General features: G+C 46.1%; 1 protein-coding gene across 3 annotated transcripts in view; it reads right to left on the reverse strand.

The window, feature by feature from the left end:
• Nucleotides 1-11,099: 11,099 nt before the first annotated feature.
• The window catches only part of LOC140419348 (5'-nucleotidase-like), a 198,712-nt gene continuing 188,922 nt past the window's right edge, over nucleotides 11,100-20,889 (reverse strand). For 2 of the 3 annotated variants that reach the window (XM_072503232.1, XM_072503223.1), the window contains 2 exons: nucleotides 13,546-13,746; nucleotides 11,100-12,936 (listed from right to left, as the gene is read on the reverse strand). In XM_072503232.1, the coding sequence (XP_072359333.1) occupies nucleotides 12,767-12,936; nucleotides 13,546-13,746 (371 nt within the window). In that variant the 3' untranslated portion in view covers nucleotides 11,100-12,766. The remainder of the gene's footprint in view (nucleotides 12,937-13,545; nucleotides 13,747-20,889) is intronic. The other variant, XM_072503236.1, reaches the window with a different exon arrangement.

The following is a 20,889-nucleotide window of genomic DNA, read 5'->3' on the forward strand; positions in this document are numbered from 1 at the left end:
AATCCTCCCTAGATTCCTGTTCATCTTCCAGTGCCTCCCGATCTTTATCCCACGGTCCTTCTTCAAAAGGACTGGCAAAATCATCATGAGCTTTGTCTGGGCGGGAAAATCCCCGCGGGTGAAGAAGGCGATGCTTAAAAGAAGACGCAGCGAGGGGGGACTGGCATTGCCGAGTCTGATCAACTACTACTGGGCGGCTAACATAGCCATGATAAGGAAGTGGATGGTGGGTACGGGGTCGATCTGGGAGCGAGTGGAGGCGGCTTTGTGCAAGGGCACCAGTTTGGCAGCCCTGGTCACGGCTCCCCTACCGTTGTCGCCAGTCAGGTACTCCACCAGCCTGGTAGTGGGGGCGGCCCTGAGGATTTGGGGCCAATGGGTAAAGCATGTAGGGCAGGTGGGTGCATCGGTCTGGGCTCCTATTTGTGATAACCATCGATTCGCCCCCGGGAACATGGATGGAGGGTTTCGAGCATGGCGGCGGGCGGGGATGAGGAGGGTGGGCGATATGTTCCTGGAGGGGAGCTTTGCGAGTTTGAGGGGCTTGGAGGAGAAATTCGGGCTGGTAAGAGGAAATGACTTTAGGTACTTACAGGTGTGGGACTTTGTACGCAGACAGGTCCCATTCTTCCCACACCTCCCGCCAATAGGGATCCAGGACAGAATAGTCTCTAGAGGAGAAGGAGGAGAGGGTAGAGTCTTGGATATTTACAAGGTGCTCATGAAGAGGGAAGAGTCCCAGATGGAGGAACTGAAACTCAAATGGGAGGAGGAGCTCCGCGGGGAAATGGAGGACGGGGTATGGGCGGAAGCCCTGAGTAGGGTAAACTCAACTGCAACATGTGCCAGGCTCGGCCTGATTCAGTTTAAGGTCGTTCACCGGGCCCACATGACGGTAGCTCGGATGAGCAAATTCTTATGGGGTGGAGGACAAGTGCGCTAGATGCGCGGGAGGACCAGCTAACCATGTTCACATGTTTTGGGCATGCCCTAGGCTTTGGGGGTACTGGGAGGGATTTACGGGGGTTATGTCCCGGGTGCTGAAAACAAGAGTGGTGATGAGTCCAGGGGTGGCAATTTTCGGGGTTTCGGAAGACCCGGGAGTCCAGGGGGAGAAAGAGGCCGATGTTCTGGCCTTTGCTTCCCTAATAGCCCGGCGGCGAATACTGCTGGCTTGGAGGGACTCAAAACCCCCGAAGACCGAACTATGGCTGTCGGACATGTCAAGTTTTCTGGGCATGGAAAAAATCAGGTTCGCCTTGAGGGGATCTGTATTGGGGTTCACCCGAAGGTAACAACCATTCATCGACTTCTTCGCGGGAGAGTGAGCGTCAGCGGGGTGGGGGAGGCAGGGGGGGAGGGGGGAGATTAGAGTAGAGTAGGAGGGATAAATAGGCAGGTAGTGTCTATGAGAGAGGAGCGGGTATGTGCATTATGGTTTGGTTGAAGTGTTGGTTTTCCGTTGATGTTTGCATATTTCTGTAATCTGTAACTGTTTACAATGCCAAAAAATACCTCAATAAAATTGTTTATTAAAAAGAAACAATAACAGTTGTCATTAATATTCCAGATTTATTAATTAAAATGTAACTTTAATAACTTTGGGCATCTAGATTACGAGCCCAGTGACATTACCACTCCACTGTCTCTCCCTCATTGTACCCACGTCCTGCCAACGGTGGAAGGAGTGAATGGTTGAGGTGCGAATCAAGATGCCAATCCAATGCCTTGCTTTGCCCCGGTTACTGTCAAGCTTTTTGAGCACCATTGCTGCTGTCACACTCCGAACTTGCGCCTTACAGGTGGTGGAGAGGTTTACAGGAGTCAGGAGCTGAGTCAGTCATCACAAAATATTCAGCCTCTAAACTGATCTAGTAGCCACAGCATTTTCAAGGCTTTTCTAGTGAGGGCAATGGTAATCCACAGAATGTTGATGGTGGTTCATGTTGGAGATGATCATTGTTGTTTTCTGTTATCTTGTCTAGCAACGACTCAACAGAACTGCTGATGTCTAAATCAGAACAATGTTTTATTTATGTACACCCGGTTAAGTAATGATACAAATCTTATACAGACTGAGTTCTTAGAGTTTTCTCTAGACTCTCCTGGAACTTGGCTTATGTGCGACTATCCTTCTGTATGTCATAGAACCTTCAGAGGCTGTCTGGATGTCACCTGGATGGGGCAGCATGGTAGCATAGTGGTTAGCACAGTTGCTTCACAGCTCCAGGGTCCCAGGTTCGATTCCCCGCTGGGTCGCTGTCTGTGTGGAGTTAGGTGGATTGGCCATGCTAAATTGCCCTTAGTGTCCAAAAAATATTGAGTGGGGGTTATTGGGTTACGGGGATAGGGGGGCTTCAGTAGGGTGCTCTTTGTAAGGGCAGGTGCAGACTTGATGGGCCGAATGGCCTCCTTCTGCACTGTAAATTCTATGATTCTATGACTGATACCTTGTGCCACTTGCTGATGGGAGGTCACACTGCTGAGTACATGTAACATTTTCTACAGGCATATCACCACAATCATGACCTGACATCTATGTCGTATATATGTTACTTGCCACTTCTCATGAATCTGTTACAATCCAAACTAAGTATCAGTGAGTATGTTTTTGCTGAGTGAAGCTTGACAGCATCGTTGGCAACACTTTCAAACACTTTGCTGATAATTGGAAGTAAGCTGATATGTTTATCATATCATAGAATTTACAGTGCAGAAGGAGGCCATTCGGCCCATCGAGTCTGCACCGGCTCTTGGAAAGAGCACCCTACCCAAGGTCCACACCTCCACCCTATCCCCATAACCCAGGAACCCCACCCAACACTAAGGGCAATTTTGGACACTATGGGCAATTTAGCATGGCCAATCCACCTAACCCGCACATCTTTGGACTGTGGGAGGAAACCGGAGCACCCGGAGGAAACCCACGCACACACGGGGAGGATGTGCAGACTCCGCACAGACAGTGACCCAAGCCGGAATCGAACCTGGGACCCTGGAGCTGTGAAGCATTTGTGCTATCCACAATGCTACCGTGCTGCCCAGTTAGTTAGGCTGGATCTGCCTTAGTTTTTGTGGACAGCGTTTTATGCAGCTCCTTCAGCACAACAGCTGCAATGATGTGGAGGCCTGTAGCTTTTGTAAAGTCCGGTGCATGTAACATTTTTTCTATCACAGAATTAATTGAATTATTGAAATACTGACAAATATGAAAGTCGGAATTCAGGAGGATGCAGAGGAGTATTGCCATGGCATGTTTGGCTAAACATGGTTCCAAAAATTTCAGCCTGGCATTCTGATTGCACAGCCGTCATTGAGGGTAGCGATGTTCATGAAGCCCCCTCCTCTATTGCCAATTGTCCACCACCATTCATGAGAAAAGACTGCAGAGCTTTGACCTGACCCTTGAAGGGGAGGTAGAGAGGAGATTTGATCGCACTATTCAAAATCATGAGGGGCCTGGACACAATAGAGAGGGAGAAACTGTTCCCATTAGTGGAAGGATCATGAATGAGAAGGCACAGATTTAAAGTAATTGGCAAAAGAGGTAATGGAGATGAGAAGAAAACTTTTTCACAGAGAGTGGTTAGGATCAGGAATGCACTAACTCAGAGTGTGTTGGAGGCAAGTTCAATCAAGACATTCAAGAGGGAATTGGATTGAAAAAGGAAGACTGTGCAGGGTTATGGGGAAATTAATGGTGGGGGAAATGTCCGAGGTGAACTGTTCATTTGGAGAACCAGTGCAGACATGGCTAAATAGAGTGCAGAAGAGATTTACAAGGATGTTGCCAGGACTCAAGGGACTGAGTTATCGGGAGAGCATGGACAGGCTCGGACCTTTTTCTTTTGGAGCGTAGGAGACTGAGGGGTGATCTTATAGAGGTGTATAAGATCATGAGAGGCATGGATAGGGTGAATGCACTCAGTCTTTTCCCAGGGTTGGGGAATCGAGAACTAGGGTGCATAGGTATATGTTAAGAGAGGAAAGAATTAATGGGAACCTGAGGAGCAACTTTTTTACACAGAGGGTGGTACGTATGTGGAATGAGCTGCCGGAGAAAGTGGTTGAGGCAAGGATATTGACAACATTTAAAAGGCATTTGGACAAATACATGGATAGAAAAGGTTTAGAGGGATATGGGCCAAATGCAGGCAAATTGGGTTAGCTTAGATGGGCTATTTAGTTGGCATGGACTAGTTTGGGCCGAAGGGCTTTTTTCCATGCATAGATTCCATGATTCTATACTGAGTTTCTGTGATCCATTGGCTGTGGAATTGCTTAGTTCAAGAATGTTGCTTCTGCTGTTTTTTACCTTCACTGAGTTGGCAGCACATCTTCAGGTATATCCAGCCACAGTGCCCCACAGAAAGCAGGTTTTGAGCTGCTAGCTTTGTACTGTATCTATCCTATTTATCACATTGCTGTTATATTACTTTGCGTAATATATATTACTCTTCTAAACCAGCTAAGTTGTTGAAATAAGCAGTAGTCTTCTTGTAAAGATAAACTAATTTATTGAGTAATATAAACAAATATTGTGAGTTCTTTCTACTTAATACTCAACTAGTAAAACAAAGAAACAATTGTAGAGATAACGAATTAAATTATACAATACAATACTTTGATAACTAATAACTTCTTCTCTCTCTAGCTTTGCTATGTCTGTTCTCTCTGCGCTCCTTTTTTAAAAATAAATTTAGAGTACCCAATTCATTTTTTTTCCAATTAAGGGGCAATTTAGCGTGTTCAGTCCTCCTACCTTGCACATTTTTTTGTTGTGGGGGCGAAACCCACGCAAACACGGGGAGAATGTGCAAACTCTCGTACCAGCCTCCCCGAACAGATGCCGGAATGTGGCGAGTAGGGTTTTTAACAGTAACTTCATTGAAGCCTACTTGTGACAATAAGTGAGTATTATTATTATTAAACTCGACACGGACAGTGACCCAGAACCGGGATCGAACCTGAGACCTCGGCACCGTGAGATTGCAGTGCTAACCACTGAGCCACCATGCTGCCCCTCTTTGCACTTCTGATACACACTCCCTCTGAAAGAGCGGGAAAGCTATTAATATATGTCCTGACAGTGAGACATCTAGTGTTCAATTGCCTGTACTAGCATTACATATATTGATCATGTCTCTTGATATACAGAGATCACTACATCTTCCCTTTTTTCTTCTTGCAGATTTGAAAAGAAAATTTTATATTTGAAATGCAGTGGTTACATAGTACTATCTAGCACCTACTAGAATTATGTAAAAGTTCACAAATTCAGTCGATTTGGTCTTCTTCTTGTGGATCTTCTTAATCTCAAAGGTGATGAAGAAGTTTTAATATTCTTGTTGATTTTCAGCTTGGAATTTAGTTGTTGTTCAATTTGCTTTGAAATTGTGTGAAGTCAGTCAAGGTGAGGAAAAATCTGTTTTTGATCTTTGACTTGAAGTAGATCATGACGATTTCTTCTATAGATGTTGCCATCTGAAGTTTTAATCAGATAAGATCTGGGAGAGAATTGCCTAATGATATGAGCAATGTCAGACCAACCTCCTTCAGGAAGTCTGAATCGAACAGTATCATTTTCTGTTAGAATTGACAAATGTTTTGCATGTAGATCAAAATACGCTTTTGTTTCAGTCTCTGTTGCTGAAGTTTCTTCACAGCAAGATGTTGTTCAGGATCAGGAATATGTAACTGAGGTAGAGTTGTTCTTATGTTCCTGTTAAATAACATCTGAGCTGGAGATAATCCTGACGATAAAGGTGATGCTCTATAATTAAGTTGTGCTAAATAGAAATCAGATTGTGAATCTTTTGATTTGCTCAGTAACTGTTTAATTATGTGGACGCCTTTCTCAACCTTCCCATTGGAGTGAGGGAAATGAGGACTTGAAGTGATGTGTTCAAAATTGTAAATTGTTGAAAATTCTTTCCACTCATAACTCGAAAAGCATGGGCCATTGTCAGACACGATGGTATGAGGAATACCATGCCAGGCAAATATTTCTCTGCATGCTTTGATTACACTATTGGATGTAAGATTACTCAACTTCATGACTTCAGGAAAATTTGAAAAATAGTCAATGACTAGAAAATAATCCTTGCCCAATGAATGAAAGAGATCGCTACCCACATTCACCCATGGTGACGTAACAATGTCATGCTGTTGCAACGGTTCCTTGCATTGTTGACTCCGATGTGTTTGACACGTTGAACATGATATCATGTCAGAGATATCTTTATTTATACCAATATATCGATTGTCTGGCTCGGCGTTTACATTTCTCTTTGCCTAGATGACCTTCATAAAGTCTAGTAAGCATTTCTGACTTCATGTTGTCTGGAATGACGATTTGGTCCTGTCTCAGCAGAATACTATCCAAGATAGTCAGTTCAGACTGTATGCTCTGGTATTGTGGACAGTGACCTTTGGGCCATCTATGTTATAAATGATATATAACTTTGGTCAAAGCAGCATCTTTCTGTGTTTCTGTTCGAATTTGTTGAAGCTTTGAATCAGAGGCTGGAAGTAACTCTCTGAAAAGTTGCAGGTGGGAGTCAATGTCGTTGATTGACTCCTCTTGAAGAATATCAGTGTTGATGGATCTGGGCAGAGTGTCAGCTATAACTAAATCTTTACCTGGAGTATATATAAGATTACAATCATATCTGCGCAATTTCATTACAAGTCGTTGTACTCTTGGTGTAACCTCACTTAAATTCTTTTCAATGATGTGGACGATGGTCTGTCTCTACAGTAAACCTGGGTAAACCATAAACATACTCGTGGAACTTGGAAATTCCAGTCACAAGCCCAAGACACTCCTTTTCAATCTGGGCGTACCTACACTCAGTCGCAGTCATGGATCTGGATGCGAAGGCTATGGGAGCCCATTCATTGAAATGGTCTTGTTGAAGTAGAACTGCACCTGTGCCATTTTTACTAGCACCAGTTTAAATTTTGGTGGGCCTGGTCGGGTCAAAGAAGGATAAGCTGGGAGCTTGGATCAGCTGTTGTTTCAGATCTGTCCATTCTTTAGTATGACTCTGAGTCCAGTTGAAATCAATATTCTTTCTGATCACTGACGTAATGCAGTTGTTCTACTGGAAAGATTCTTGATGAATTTCCCTGAAAAGTTGACAAATCCTAGAAAGCGTAAGACTGCTTTCTTGTCTTTCGGTTTCTGCATTGTTTTGGTGGCTTATATTTTGTCTTCGTCCGGCTTGATACCATTGGCTGTAATGTTGTCACCTAAGAATTTCAAAGAAGAGGCGGCAACATACATTTAGCTTGGTATAGCTTTAAATCGTACTTGTGTATTCTCTTGAACACGTCTCTAAGGCGATTCATGTGTTCTCCTGGTGTTGTAGACTAGACGATTATGTCATCCACATAAACACGAACACCTTCAATGTTCTCTGGCATTTGTTCCATTGTGCGATGAAATGTTTCTGATGCAGAAATAATTCCGAAGGGCATTCTGTTGAAACAATACCTCCAGAAAAGTGTGCTGAAGGTACAGAGGAGCTTGCCTGAGTCGTCAAGCTGCATCAGCCAAAACCCTTGTGAGGCATCAAGTTTGGAAAATATTCTGGCATTGGCCATTTTTGATGTGATTTCCTGTCTTTGGTATTGGGTACTGTTCTCTTCTAATATTACGATTGAGATCTTTAGGATCCATACAGATTCTAATGTTACCCATTGGTTTTGTGACACAGACTAGGGAGCCAACCCAGTCAGTCTGTTGTGTTACCTTTGATATGATTCCTTGCAATTGCAATTTTGTTAGTTCAGCATTCAATCTGACTCTGAGAGGAGCAGGTACACATCTTGGTGGATGTATCACAGGCTTGGCATCTTTCTTCAAAAGTATCTTGTACTGATATGGTAGTGTTCCCATGCCATTAAATACATCAGAGTATTCATGTAAAAGTTGCTGGATGTCTCCTTTAAGTGTAGCTGATTCACAAGTATTGAGGAAAATTCTTTGAATGATCTGCAAATCCTTACAAGCCTGAGCACCCAATAGTGAAGAACGATTGTCATCCACTATCTCAAATCTGATTTGTTTGTGAATGTCCCTGTTGGTGGCACTCAAATAACACAATCCATGTGGTCACTTCTGTCGTGGACAGATGTATCTGAGACAGGTAAATTGGTGAAGATGAAGTCAATTGGTGAATGCGAGGTCAAGTAGATCATCTCCTCATGTTGGCTCTCTCATTGGATTGCTATTATAATCTTTTTTTAAAAATAAATATTTTTATTAGGGAATTTGCAAATTTTTATAATAATAATAACAGCGACATATACATGGTACAATAAACATTACCACCCCATCACAATCTTCACACACCCCAACCATAAAACAACAGCCATTATAATATTTTAAAGAACACTCTGGAGGAATTATATCATGGTGACTTTTAATCATAGACAAATCTTTGGAATTGAGAAGATTCGCTGAAGCACCTGTGTCTAATTTGAATGACATTGGAACATTATTAATCTGGACAGTTGTCATCCATTCGTTGCTGACGATGTTGACTTTTGTTGCTTGAAGATCATTTTTTTTATGAAGAGCTTTTTGTGTTGCTTGAAGATCATTCTTGCTTTAGTGTAGATCATTCTTGCTTGCTGTCCTGCTAGGGACAGAAGCAAAACGATTCGTTTTGCATCAGGCACAGCATTTAAATAACTAGCTTCCAGATAGAGTTGAAATTGGTGTTTGAACAACTTCCAATTTAAATTCAGATTATCAGTGGTCTTTGGATGTCTTGGAGCTTGCACTTGGTCCATCAATACTCGTTTTTTGTCGAGGATTCCGAAGTTGCGATGACTTCAGCAGTCGAATAGTTGATTCCGATTTTTCTTCTTTTTTGTTCAAAATTTCTTTATTAGTCTTAGTTAAAAGCCTAATTTATCCTGGTGCCATGTTACATTACTTTGCGTAATATAAATATTACTCTTTTGAACTAGCCGAATTGTTGAAATGAGCAGTAGTCTTCTTGTAAAGATAAACTAATTTATTGAGTAATATAAATAAATATTGTGAGCTCTTTCTACTTAATACTCAACTAGTAAAACAAAGAAACAATTGTGGAGATGACGAATTAAATCATACAATACAATGCTTTGATAACTGATAACTTCTCCCTCTAGCTTTCCTATGCCTGTTCTCTCTGCATTCCTGATACACACTCCCTCAGAAAGAGCGGGAAAGCTATCAATATAGGTCCTGACAGTGAGACATCTAGTGTTCAATTGCCTGTACTAGCATTATATATATTGATCATGTATATTCATATACAGAGATCACTACAATTGCTAGTGCTGGTGTATTAGTGATATGAATACAGGACTTGATCTCAACAAGGACTGTGGGTGGTCACTTCTGTCATGGACAGATGTATCTGAGACAGGTAAATTGGTGAAGATGAAGTCAATTGGTGAATGCGAGGTCAAGTAGATCATCTCCTCATGTTGGCTCTCTCATTGCCAGCCACAAGTCTAATCTGGTAGTTACATTTTCCAGGGCCCCCAAGCCAGAGCACATTCTGTGTTCTTGCTACCTGCAGTACTGCTTCCAAGTGATGCCTAACATGGCAGAGTTTGGATTCATCAGCTGAGGATGGGTCACACTTAGAAAAACACAGCCAGAACAAGTGCTGTGTCACTGGCAGTCACTAAAATAACATTTTACCAAATGTCTTTTGAGACTTACACAATTGTTAATTGCAAAAACAATTTTTGTTTTTCTTTCATTCCACGAGACTTCATAGTTTTGAATCAATGCCAAGGATTCCCAGGCCCATTCCTCTCAGACTATGCAGCATACTACTCCCACTTTGGAGGGTCTGTTCTGTTGGTGGGACTGGTGATGGATGTCAGCAGGCTCATTACATTCTCCCGATGCCTCCAACAATCCAATTCCCCGTGCTCCTGCCATGGTCACCTGACCCTTTCCGAACTGAATGAAAAATGAACTGAATGGATGATTTTTGCCTGTCAATAAATGGGCCTTTTCTCTCCAACCTCTATTCTGAGAGCATTGGCAGCCCTAGTACAGAATCTAAGAACATTTAGTTGCCAGTTTAGCACAGTGGGCTAAACAGCTGGCTTGTAATGCAGATCAAGGCCAGCAGCGCGGGTTCAATTCCCGTACCGGCCTCCCCGAACAGGCGCCGGAATGTGGCAACTAGGGGCTTTTCACAATAACGTCATTGAAGCCTACTTGTGACAATAAGCGATTATTATTATTAACATAGCATATACATAGAACATACAGTGCAGAAGGAGACCATTCGACACATCGAGTCTGCACTGACCCACTTAAGCCCTCACTTCCACCCTATCCCAGTAACCCAATAACCCCTCCTAATCTTTTTGGACACTAAGGGCAATTTAGCATGGCCAATCCACCTAACCAGCACATCTTTGGACTGTGGGAGGAAACCGGAGCACCCGGAGGAAACCCACGCAGACATGAAGAGAATGTACAGACTCCGCACAGACAGTGACCCAGCTGGGAATCGCACCTGGGAACCTGGCGCTGTGAAGCCACAATGCTATCCACTGTGCTACCGTGCTGCCCATGGATATTATTATTTAAGATATTATTATCTTAAAACTATAAATGATCCCCAATATTGGCACATCATTGACCACAGGATGTTCTATAGACTGGCGCCCATTTAGAATTGGATTTAGATTACCCAACCATATTTCATGGACACCCGTCAGAAGTTGCGGGATTCTCCGTTGGCTGGATTCTCCGCTTCGCCGGCAGCGCACTCACACCCGGGATCTCTCAAGGCATGGGATGGCCACAATGGGAAATCCCATTGGCCAGCTGCCGGAACGGAGGATTCCGCTGCCAGCAGAGACGCGCCGTGCCAGAAAACGGGTGGGGCGGGACGGAGAATCCCGCCCGAGATTTTTAGCCCATCAGTAAGGGTCTGGATTTTAACCCAGCACATGAGTGTCTAAAGTTTCCACACCCCAAACACTTTGTGTGCTCATTCTTACATAATTTGCATAGCTTAAAAATTATATTTCCTTTTCAAGAGTAAAATCCAAAGAAAACCAACTGAACAAAGCGATATATATATTTATTTATTTATTCATTCAAACTCTTCAACAGATAAAAAGTCAATGCACTGATTAACCAGATTTTATAAATATTAAGGTGACAATATATTCTATTATTTTTCACCAATTATATAGTGGAGTATGTTTCCATTCAGTGTGAAAAAGGCCACGGAAGATCAACCCCTTCACCAGAAAATTATTTTAAGATTATCTTATAAATCCGCACTGATATTGTGCCACATATGATTTCCTTATGCTGCTTCTAAAATATCTTTGATAAAGCACGATTTCTGTACTCTCTCTGTAAGTGTTTTTATTTAAACATAAGTCCAAAGATGTGCAAGTTAGGTGCATTGACCAATATAAATTACCCCTTAGTGTCCAAAGATGTGCAGGTTAGGTGGGGTTCTGGGGATGGGGGCGGGAGAGTTGGCCTAGGCGGCTACTCTTTCGGAGAGTTGCTGCAAACTCGAAGGGCTGTGTGGGATTTTATGGAAATATTTCTTGACATGTAGAAGACAAAGAAATGACATCATTTAAAGGAGCTGCATATTCCATAATTTCACACAGAATTACACAGGTCGGGACACTGCCCCCAACTATCTGTTAAATATAGGATTGTGTATTTGTCAAGTCGGGTCTTGTTGCCATGGTTCAGAGGTAACACCCTCACCCCTATTTCAGAGAGTTGCACAGACTGACGTTCCAATGCAGTACTGAGGGAGCACTACTCTGCTGGAGGCACTTCCCTGATTATGAGAAGTGGAACCAGGGCTCAACCTGCAATTTCAGGCAGTTACACCACGTCATGGCACTGCTGCCTCACCAGAGCCAGGAACCCCGGTTTAATACCAGCCTTGGTCATTGCCTGTGTGGATTTTGCATTTTCTCCCTGGGTCTGCGTGGGTTTCCTCCAGGTTCTCTGGATTCCTCCCTCAGTCCAGGAAGTGCAGGGTGGGTGGATTGGCCACAGTAAATGGCCCCTTAGTGTCAAAAAGGTTGGGTGGGATTACGGGGATAGGGTAGGCGCATGGTACGGTGTGGACTGCACTTGATGCAGCGATGCGAGTAACAGACCTCTAACACTGTAGAAGATCCAACACTATTTTATTGAACGATAGAACTAACATACATATTTAACTGTGGGTCGACACTATACTGAACTGACTGGAGACCTTGTACTAGACTGACCAAACTTACTAGCTACCGCAGAGTGAATCGGTGCTGACTCGATAGGCCGATTGGCCTCCTTCGATTCTATGATGCTATTTTGAAGAAGAGCATTGTTGAGGTTCACTCTTACCCTAAACTGGTGTCCTGCCAAAATTCATCCCTCAGTCAAGAACTATAAACAGATCTTCTGGTCATTTATCTCAATGCTTTTTGTGGGACCGTGTGTAGAAATTGGGTGCTTCCGACATGACAACATGTCTGTACATTGACAGAAAAGCACTTTGAGACATTCTGACGCTTTGATAATCACCACGTACATGGAAACCTTTCTTACAGCATTCGCTGGTTGCTCTGTTCAGCTCCACTCCATTATCCAGGTACCCATGTATATGTACGGAAAATATGATTAACTTCCCTGGGAATAAGCAAATTACATTAAGAAGAATTCATTTAGAAGGCAAACAGAGGATTCACTGAACTAATTAACTTGTCATAATCATCATAAATGGAAAGAGCAAGCAAAAAATGAGACAAAAAGCAATCCAATTTTCAGATTAATGTGTAACCGTGTGCCCCTGTTTCCAATAAATGATATTCTTCCATCAACTGCAGTATAAATCCGTTGCATTTGTCTGATGTATTCTGAAACAACTGAAAAATCGGAGTCACCTACGGCAGAACAAAAACACTTATTCAAGTAACATTTCACATAAATATGAGCTGAGACTCGCAAAACATTTACAGTGAAATCGGTATCTTTATTGCAACTGGACTTCCTTAAAAACTTCCTTTTGGGAGGCAGTGGCACAGTGGTATTGTCACAGGGCTAGTAAGCTACTGACCCAGAGTCATGTTCTGGGGCCCTGGGTTTGAATCGCACCATGGCAGATGGTGAAATTTAACTTTAATTTTAAAAATCTGGAATTAAAACCATGAAACCATTGTCAATTGTCATAAAAACCCACCTGGTTCATTAATGTCCTTTAGGGAAGGAAATCTGTCATCCTTACCTGGTCTGGCCTACATGTGACTGCAGACCCACAGCAATGTGGTTGACACTTAAATGCCCTCAGGGATGGGCAATAAATGCTGACCTGGCCAGCGATGCCCACATCCAATGAATGAATTCAAAAAAATTCCCATCTTCTGCCATTTCATCCTTCCCACCAAATCAACTGATTGACTAATCAGAACATTGTGGACAGACATAAATTGTATTATTACAGGTTGGGAATAAATGGCAGATGATTTGAACATCTGTTGAAAATGTGTATATACCAGTATCGTGTTTGAGGTTTTTGTCCTTCAACATGGTGAACCCATCTCCACCTCCAGCAAGGTAAGAGTTGACAATAATTTTGTAAACTTTGGAGTCTTTGAGTGGTTCATAGTGTGGCACACGGCACTCTGAGCAGAGAACATCCAGTTTGACCACCCTGCGACCCGGTTCTTTATTCAGGTCGAATTCCACATGGACACCTAAGAAAAAGAATCACGTCAGACTTGGCAGCAAGGAGAGAATTAACATTACAAATGATCATGTTTGGTACATAGTGTGTGTCCCTGAACCTGGTCACTTTAACTCCCTCCCAACTGGACTTCTCCTTTCCCTCTGAACCCTTCACCTTCTGGTTGCTCTTGACAAATGGTATTCTTCTACTCACTGTGGAATGAAGACACTTAATTTCTCTGTGACATACTCGTCATGGGACTTCAGTTTACATATTTCAAGTGGCTTCCCACATGGAATTTCAGGTCCTCTGGCTGTCCTCCCCAGGACCTTTGGCAAGATGGCAGCAATGGATTGATTAATATTTATTGCCACATATTCCGAAGTACAGTGAAAAGTATTTTTCTGCGGCCAAGGGAACGTACATAGTAGACAAAAGGATAATCAACAGAGTACATTGACAAATGGTACATCAAGAAATAATGATTGGAGAGCAGCATAGGACGTCATGAATAGCGTTCTTACAGGGAACAGATCAGTCCGAGAGGGAGTCGTTGAGGAGTCTTGTAGCTGTGGGGAAGAAGCTGTTCCTATGTCTGGATGTGCGAGTCTTCAGACTTCGGTACCTTCTGCCCGATGGAAGGGTCTGGAAGAAGGCAATGCCTGCGTGGGAGGGGTCTCTGATAATGCTGTCTGCCTTCCTGGGGCAGCAGGAGGTGTAGACAGAATCAATGGGAGGGTGGCAAGCTTGTGTGATGCGTTGGGCTGAGTTCACCACACTCTGCAGTTTCTTGCGATCTTGGGCCGAGCAGTTGCCATACCAGGCTGATGCAGCCGGATAGGATGCTCTCGATCGCACATTTTTAGAAGTTTGTGAGAGTCGATGCAGACATGCTGAATTTTTTTAGCTTCCGTAGGAAGTAGAGATGTTGTTGGGCTTTCTTGACTGTTGCATCAACGCGAGTGGACCAGGACAGACAGTTGGTGATGGTGACCCCCAGGAACATAAAGCTATCGACCATCTCTACTTCTGAGCCATTGATGCAGACGGGAGTGTGTGTCGTGCTACGCTTCTTGAAGTCGATGATCAGTTCCTTGGTCTTTCCAACATTTTGAGAGAGGTTGTTTTCGGTACACCATGCAACCAAGTGATTTATCTCCCTCCTGTAGTCTGATTTGTCGTTGTTTGAGATGCGGCCCACCACAGTCGTATCATCCGCAAACTTATAGATTGAGTTGGAGTTAAATCTTGCCACACAGCCATGGGTGTATAGGGAGTACAGTAGAGGACTGAGCACACATCCTTCCGGGGCCCCGGTGTTGAGGACTATTGTGGAGGAGATGCCGTTGCCTATCCTGACAGATTGCCGGCTGTTGGTGAGGAAGTCAAGGACCGAGCTGCACAGGGAGGGGTCAAGTTCAAGATTGCAGAGTTTGGTTATTAGTCTTGTCAGGATAATGGTGTTGAAGGTGATGTGTTAGGCAGGTCGGTTCGGTGTGGACTGCACTTGATGCAGCGATGCGAGAAACAGACCTCTAATACTGTAGAAGATCCAACATGGTTTTATTGAACGATAGAACTAACATACATATTTAACTGTGGGTCGACACGATAGTGAACTAACTGGAGACATTGTACTAGCCTGACCAGACTTACTAGCTACCGCATGGTGTTTGCACTGTGCTGGCTCCTGGAATCTGACTGTCTCAGTGGCTGGGTCCAGAGAGAGCGGGAAACCTAGTGCCCTCTGGCTTTATAGTGATGGTGTCCTGTCTGGTGATTGGCTGCACTGTGTCTGGTGATTGGCTGCACTGTGCTGTGTGCTTATTCGTCATCCTGTGTGTCAATCACTGCCTGTCTGATGTTCATTATATACATGCGTGGATATTATGACATCTCCCCCCCTTTTTTTTCTAAAATAAATACTAAGGTGTGGATGCTTATATATATATGTGCCTGACTATAGACAGAAAGATGTCTAAATGAACGTATATACATAGTAAGGTTGCGATAGTGCAGATACATGGCAAACGAAACAATATTTACAGCGGACCAATCGGTGAAGTCACAAAAATGTACAGAAGCTCAGTCTATAGATTTAGTCTTTGTGGTGGGCGATGAATTCTTGTTGATCACCACAGAGGCGGATCAGGAGCCGCCTGCGCTCGGATAGGTGGGATCGCTGGCATCGCAGTGGGCGTGTGTGCCGGCAGGATTGCTGGTAGATCGGTGGCCTCGTGGTAGGGTACGTCTGGAGGAGGCATCGTAGGCGGCGGGGCACACCGACAGGTAGCGGGCGTGGAACTCTTCGCAGTGCCCGTCTGTTGCGCCGGAGCAGGGAGCCATCAGCCATGCGGACAAGGAATGATCTTGGGGCCACGTGTTTGAGCACAACAGCTGTGGCTGACCAGCCGCCCTCAGGCAACTGTACACGAACATGCTCAGTTGGGGCCAGCTCGGGCAGATCCGTGGCATGGGCATCGTACGTGGCCTTCTGTTGGGCCCGTGACTGCTGCATTTTCTGTAGGACCGTGAGGTGGTCCACGTCGGGAACGTGGATGGCTGGAACTGTGGTTCTCAGAGTGCGATTCATGAGCATCTGGGTTGGAGACAATCCAGTGGACAGTGGGGTCACCCTGTATGCCAGCATCGCCAGGTTAAAATCGGAACCTGAATCTGCAGCTTTGCACGGCAGCCGCTTTACAATGTGGACCCCTTTTTCAGCCGTCCCGTTTGACTGCGGGTAGTGGGGACTGGAGGTAATGTGACGGAAGTTATAGGACTGTGCAAAGTCAGACCATTCCTGGCTGTAAAAGCAAGGACCGTTGTCGATCATTACCGTGAGCGGTGTCCCATACCTGGCGAACGTTTCTTTGCAGGCTTTGATTACCGCCTTCGACGTGAGGGCGGACAGTTTCACTACTTCTGGGTAACTGGAGAAGTAGTCGACCAGGAGTACGTAGTCACGCCCGTTGGCGTGGTAAAGGTCTACACCGGCTTTGGACCACGGAGAGGTCACAATCTCGTGCTGCCTCAATGTTTCTTTCGGTTGAGCTGGCTGAAACTTCTGACAGGTAGGGCAATTGAGGACTGTGTCGTCAATGTCCTGGCTGATGCCCGGCCAATAGACCGCCTCCCGAGCTTTGCGTCGGCATTTCTCGACCCCAAGGTGACCCTCATGGAGTTGGCCCAGCACCACAGCACGCATACTCTGAGGAATTACGATTCTGTCGAGTTTCAGAAGGATTCCCTCCACCACCGTCAGGTCGTCTTTTACGTTATAGAACTGGGGACATTGTCCCTTCTACCAGCTGAGGTGCTGCATCACGCGCTGCAGCAGAGGATCCTTGGCTGTCTCCTCACGAATTTAGACCATCCGTTCGTCGGAGTCCGGAAGGTTCGAGGCACATAACTGCACTTGGGCTTCTATGTGACAGGTGAAGTCACTTTGGTCATGCGGTGTGGTAATGGACCTGGACAGGGCATCTGCAACGATTAGCTCTTTACCTGGCGTGTAGACCAGTTCGAAGTCGTAGCGGCTTGGCTTTAGAAGAATACGCTGTAACCGAGGTGTCATGTTGTTTAAATCCTTCTGGATTATGTGGACTAGAGGCCTATTTTCCGTCTCTACCGTGAATTTTGGCAGGCCATAAACATAGTCGTGGAACTTGACTATTCCTGTTAGGAGGCCCTGACACTCCTTCTCAATCTGAGCGTACCATTGCTCAGTGGGCGTCATGGCCCTGGAGGCATACACCACTGGAGCCCAGGACGCGGAGTCATCTCACTGGAGGAGCACCGCCCCAATGCCGTCCTGGCTTGCATCAGTTGATATCTTGGTTTCCTTGGTTGGGTCGAAGAACGTTCGGACTGGGGGGCTGTCGTGAGTTTTGCTTTCAGCTCGCGCCATTCCTCTTCATGCGTGGGCAGCCACTGGAAATCCGTCGACTTTTTGACGAGATGGCGGAGGGCCGTGGTGTGGGATGCCATATTGGGAATGAATTTCCTGAGGATGTTGACCATTCCGAGCAAGCGGAGGACCGCCTTTTTGTCCTCCGAGGTCTTCATGGCGTTGATCGCCGAGACCTTGTCGGCGTCTGGCCGTACGCCCTGCTGCGAGATGTGGTCACCCATGAATTTGATCTCCGATTGACGAAATGAGCACTTGGCCCTGTTGAGCTGAAGACCATGTTCATGGAATCTCTCCTCGATGCTCAGGCCCTGCATTTGTGCAATGGCCTGCACCCGTTCCGCCTCGTGGGAGGCCAGCTTCGCAGTTTCTGCTGCCCTGATGTGGGATTAATGATTCTTAGCATGCTCATGGACAATGCACGTCGCGAACAGAGAGGGTCAACTGTTTGACAGTCAGGAGCTGCTGCCGAAGGGAGTCAGAGTGGAATCCGAAAATGATCTGATCCCGGATCATAGAATCAGCCGTCGAGTCATAGTTACATGACTGCGCTAGGATGCGGAGATGGGTCACAAAAGACTGAAAAGGTTCATCCTTACTGTTGAAGTCAATAATTTCCTGCTACTGGACTGTCGTAGAAAGATTCAACAACGCTCGTTAAGGCAAAATAACAAGGCTTTATTTATGAAAAGACTGCATGCAGTAATGGCTGAAACTTGAGGTCAGAGAGCAGTGACTACCACTGCTGATTCCTTCCCAAGTCCACGCTTTTACAGAAAATCAGGTCAGTATTTATGCATTATCATTATCAAGATTGCGTGACTACAGCTTAGTCAGGAATTCGATCAGAAGTAGAAACGGAAGCAATGTCATAAATCTGCTGACCTGTTGATCTTCTCGGACTCTTTGTCTCATCCCTCATACCATTATCTTGCCTTTGATAGAACATTAAAAGGTCGGAGGAGACTCATCCATTCCTTATCTTGTCTTCTTATTACCACCCTGGGTTATGACGAGTTAACCTTATCAGAAATTCCAGAGGTCAGTGTAGCGCACAAAGACTCCATGAGACGAATAGAGTGAAGTCGAAGAGGCTTTATTAAGCGTGTCTGTTCCCCAGCAGCTCGATAGTAAACTGGCCTGCGGGGGAAGACTCCGGCTTCTTATACTCCGCCTTCATGGCGGAGCTTGAGGTCAACGGCCAACCAGGACCGGGGATCTGTCAGCCAATGACATTAGGGCTTCCAGTCCCACATGACCCCCAATACATACTACCACATTCACCCCTTGTCAAAAATGAACCCGGCGGGGTGATGCTTCGTATGGTGGTAAGGGTTTACAGGGCTGGTCCTGGTAGGATAAAACATTCACATGGCAATACAGTACTGGACAATTTCGTCCTGTTGCAACTATTTACAGAGGGTATAGGAAAAAGAAAAGCAAAAAGTTCTTTGAACAGTCCATCTTTGTTTTACATCGACGCCACGAGTCGGTCGGGCGGTCTGGTCGTCCGTGTCGATCGCCTCGGCCCCGGCGGTGGTGGTGGTGCTTGTACCAGTGTTGTCGCCTCCAGGAGCCGTACGGTTTCAGCTGTCGGTGCAAAGGGGAGGGGGACCGATCCTCCTGGGAAGGGGGCGGTCGCGGGGTGCGGCGGTGGCAGGAAGGGGGGGGGGTTGGGTTGATGGTGTCGGGGGGGTGTGCGTGTTGCCGGCGGGTGCCAGATCCCGCAGGGAGACCGTGTCCTGTCGGCCGTCGGGGTACTCCACGTAGGTGTACTGGGGGTTTCCGTGGAGGAGGTGAACCCTTTCGACCAACGGGTCCGCCTTATGTGCCCGCACATGCTTTCGGAGCAGGATGGGTCCTGGGGCCGCCAGCCAGGTCGGCAGCGACGTTCCAGAGGAGGACCTCCTAGGGAAGACAAGGAGACGCTCGTGAGGCGTTTGATTAGTGCTCGTACATAATAACGACCGGATGGAATGGAGAGCGTCCGGGACGACCTCCTGCCACCGTGAAACTGGGAGATCCCTGGACCGTAGGGCCAGTAGGACGGCCTTCCAGACCGTGCCGTTCTCCCTTTCTACTTGCCCGTTCCCCCGGGGGTTGTAGCTGGTCGTCCTGCTTGAGGCTATGCCCTTGCTGAGCAGGAACTGGCGCAGCTCGTCACTCATGAAAGAGGACCCCCTGTCGCTGTGGACGTATGCGGGGTAACCGAACAGTGTGAAGATGCTGTTCAGGGCTTTAATGACTGTGGCCGCGGTCATGTCAGAGCAGGGAATGGCAAAAGGGAAGCGGGAGTATTCGTCCACTACATTAAGAAAATATGCGTTGCGGTCGGTGGAGGGGAGGGGCCCTTTGAAATCCAGACTGAGGCGTTCAAAGGGGTGGGAAGCCTTAATCAGGTGCGCTCCATCTGGCCTGAAAAAATGCGGCTTGCATTCCGCGCAGATGTAGCAGTCCCTTGTGACTGTACGGACCTCCTCTAAAGAGTATGGGAGATTGCGGGACTTGATGAAGTGGTAAAACCGAGTGACCCCCGGGTGGCAGAGGTCCTCGTGGAGGGTTTGGAGGCGGTTAATTTGTGCGTTGGCACATGTGCCGCGGGATAGGGCATCGGACGGCTCGTTCAGCTTTCCGGGGCGATACAAGATCTCGTAGTTGAAGGTGGAGAGCTCGATCCTCCACCTTAAGATCTTGTCATTTTTAATTTTGCCCCGCTGTGCATTATCGAACATGAAAGCTACCGACCGTTGGTCCGTGAGGAGAGTGAATCTCCTGCCGGCCAGGTAATGCCTCCAATGTCGCACAGCTTCCACTATGGCTTGGGCTTCCTTTTCCACTGAGGAGTGGCGGATTTCTGAGGCCTGGAGGGTTCGGGAGAAAAAGGCCACAGGTCTGCCCGCTTGGTTAAGGGTGGCCGCTAGAGCTACGTCGGAGGCGTCGCTCTCGACCTGGAAGGGGAGGGACTCGTCGATGGCGCGCATCGTGACCTTTGCGATATCCGCTTTGATGCGGCTGAAGGCCTGGCAAGCCTCTGTCGACAGAGGGAAGGTCGTGGTCTGTATCAGAGGGCGGGCCTTGTCTGCGTACTGGGGGACCCACTGGGCGTAGTACGAAAAGAACCCCAAGCAGCGTTTCAGGGCTTTTGGGCAGTGCGGGAGGGGAAATTCCATGAGTGCGCACATACGTTCGGGGTCGGGGCCTATTATCCCGTTGCCTACTATGTAGCCCAGAATGGCTAGCCGGTCGGTGCTGAAAACGCAC

This window comes from Scyliorhinus torazame, chromosome 1, assembly GCF_047496885.1.
Source record: "Scyliorhinus torazame isolate Kashiwa2021f chromosome 1, sScyTor2.1, whole genome shotgun sequence".
In the NCBI taxonomy this organism is placed as follows: domain Eukaryota; kingdom Metazoa; phylum Chordata; class Chondrichthyes; order Carcharhiniformes; family Scyliorhinidae; genus Scyliorhinus; species Scyliorhinus torazame.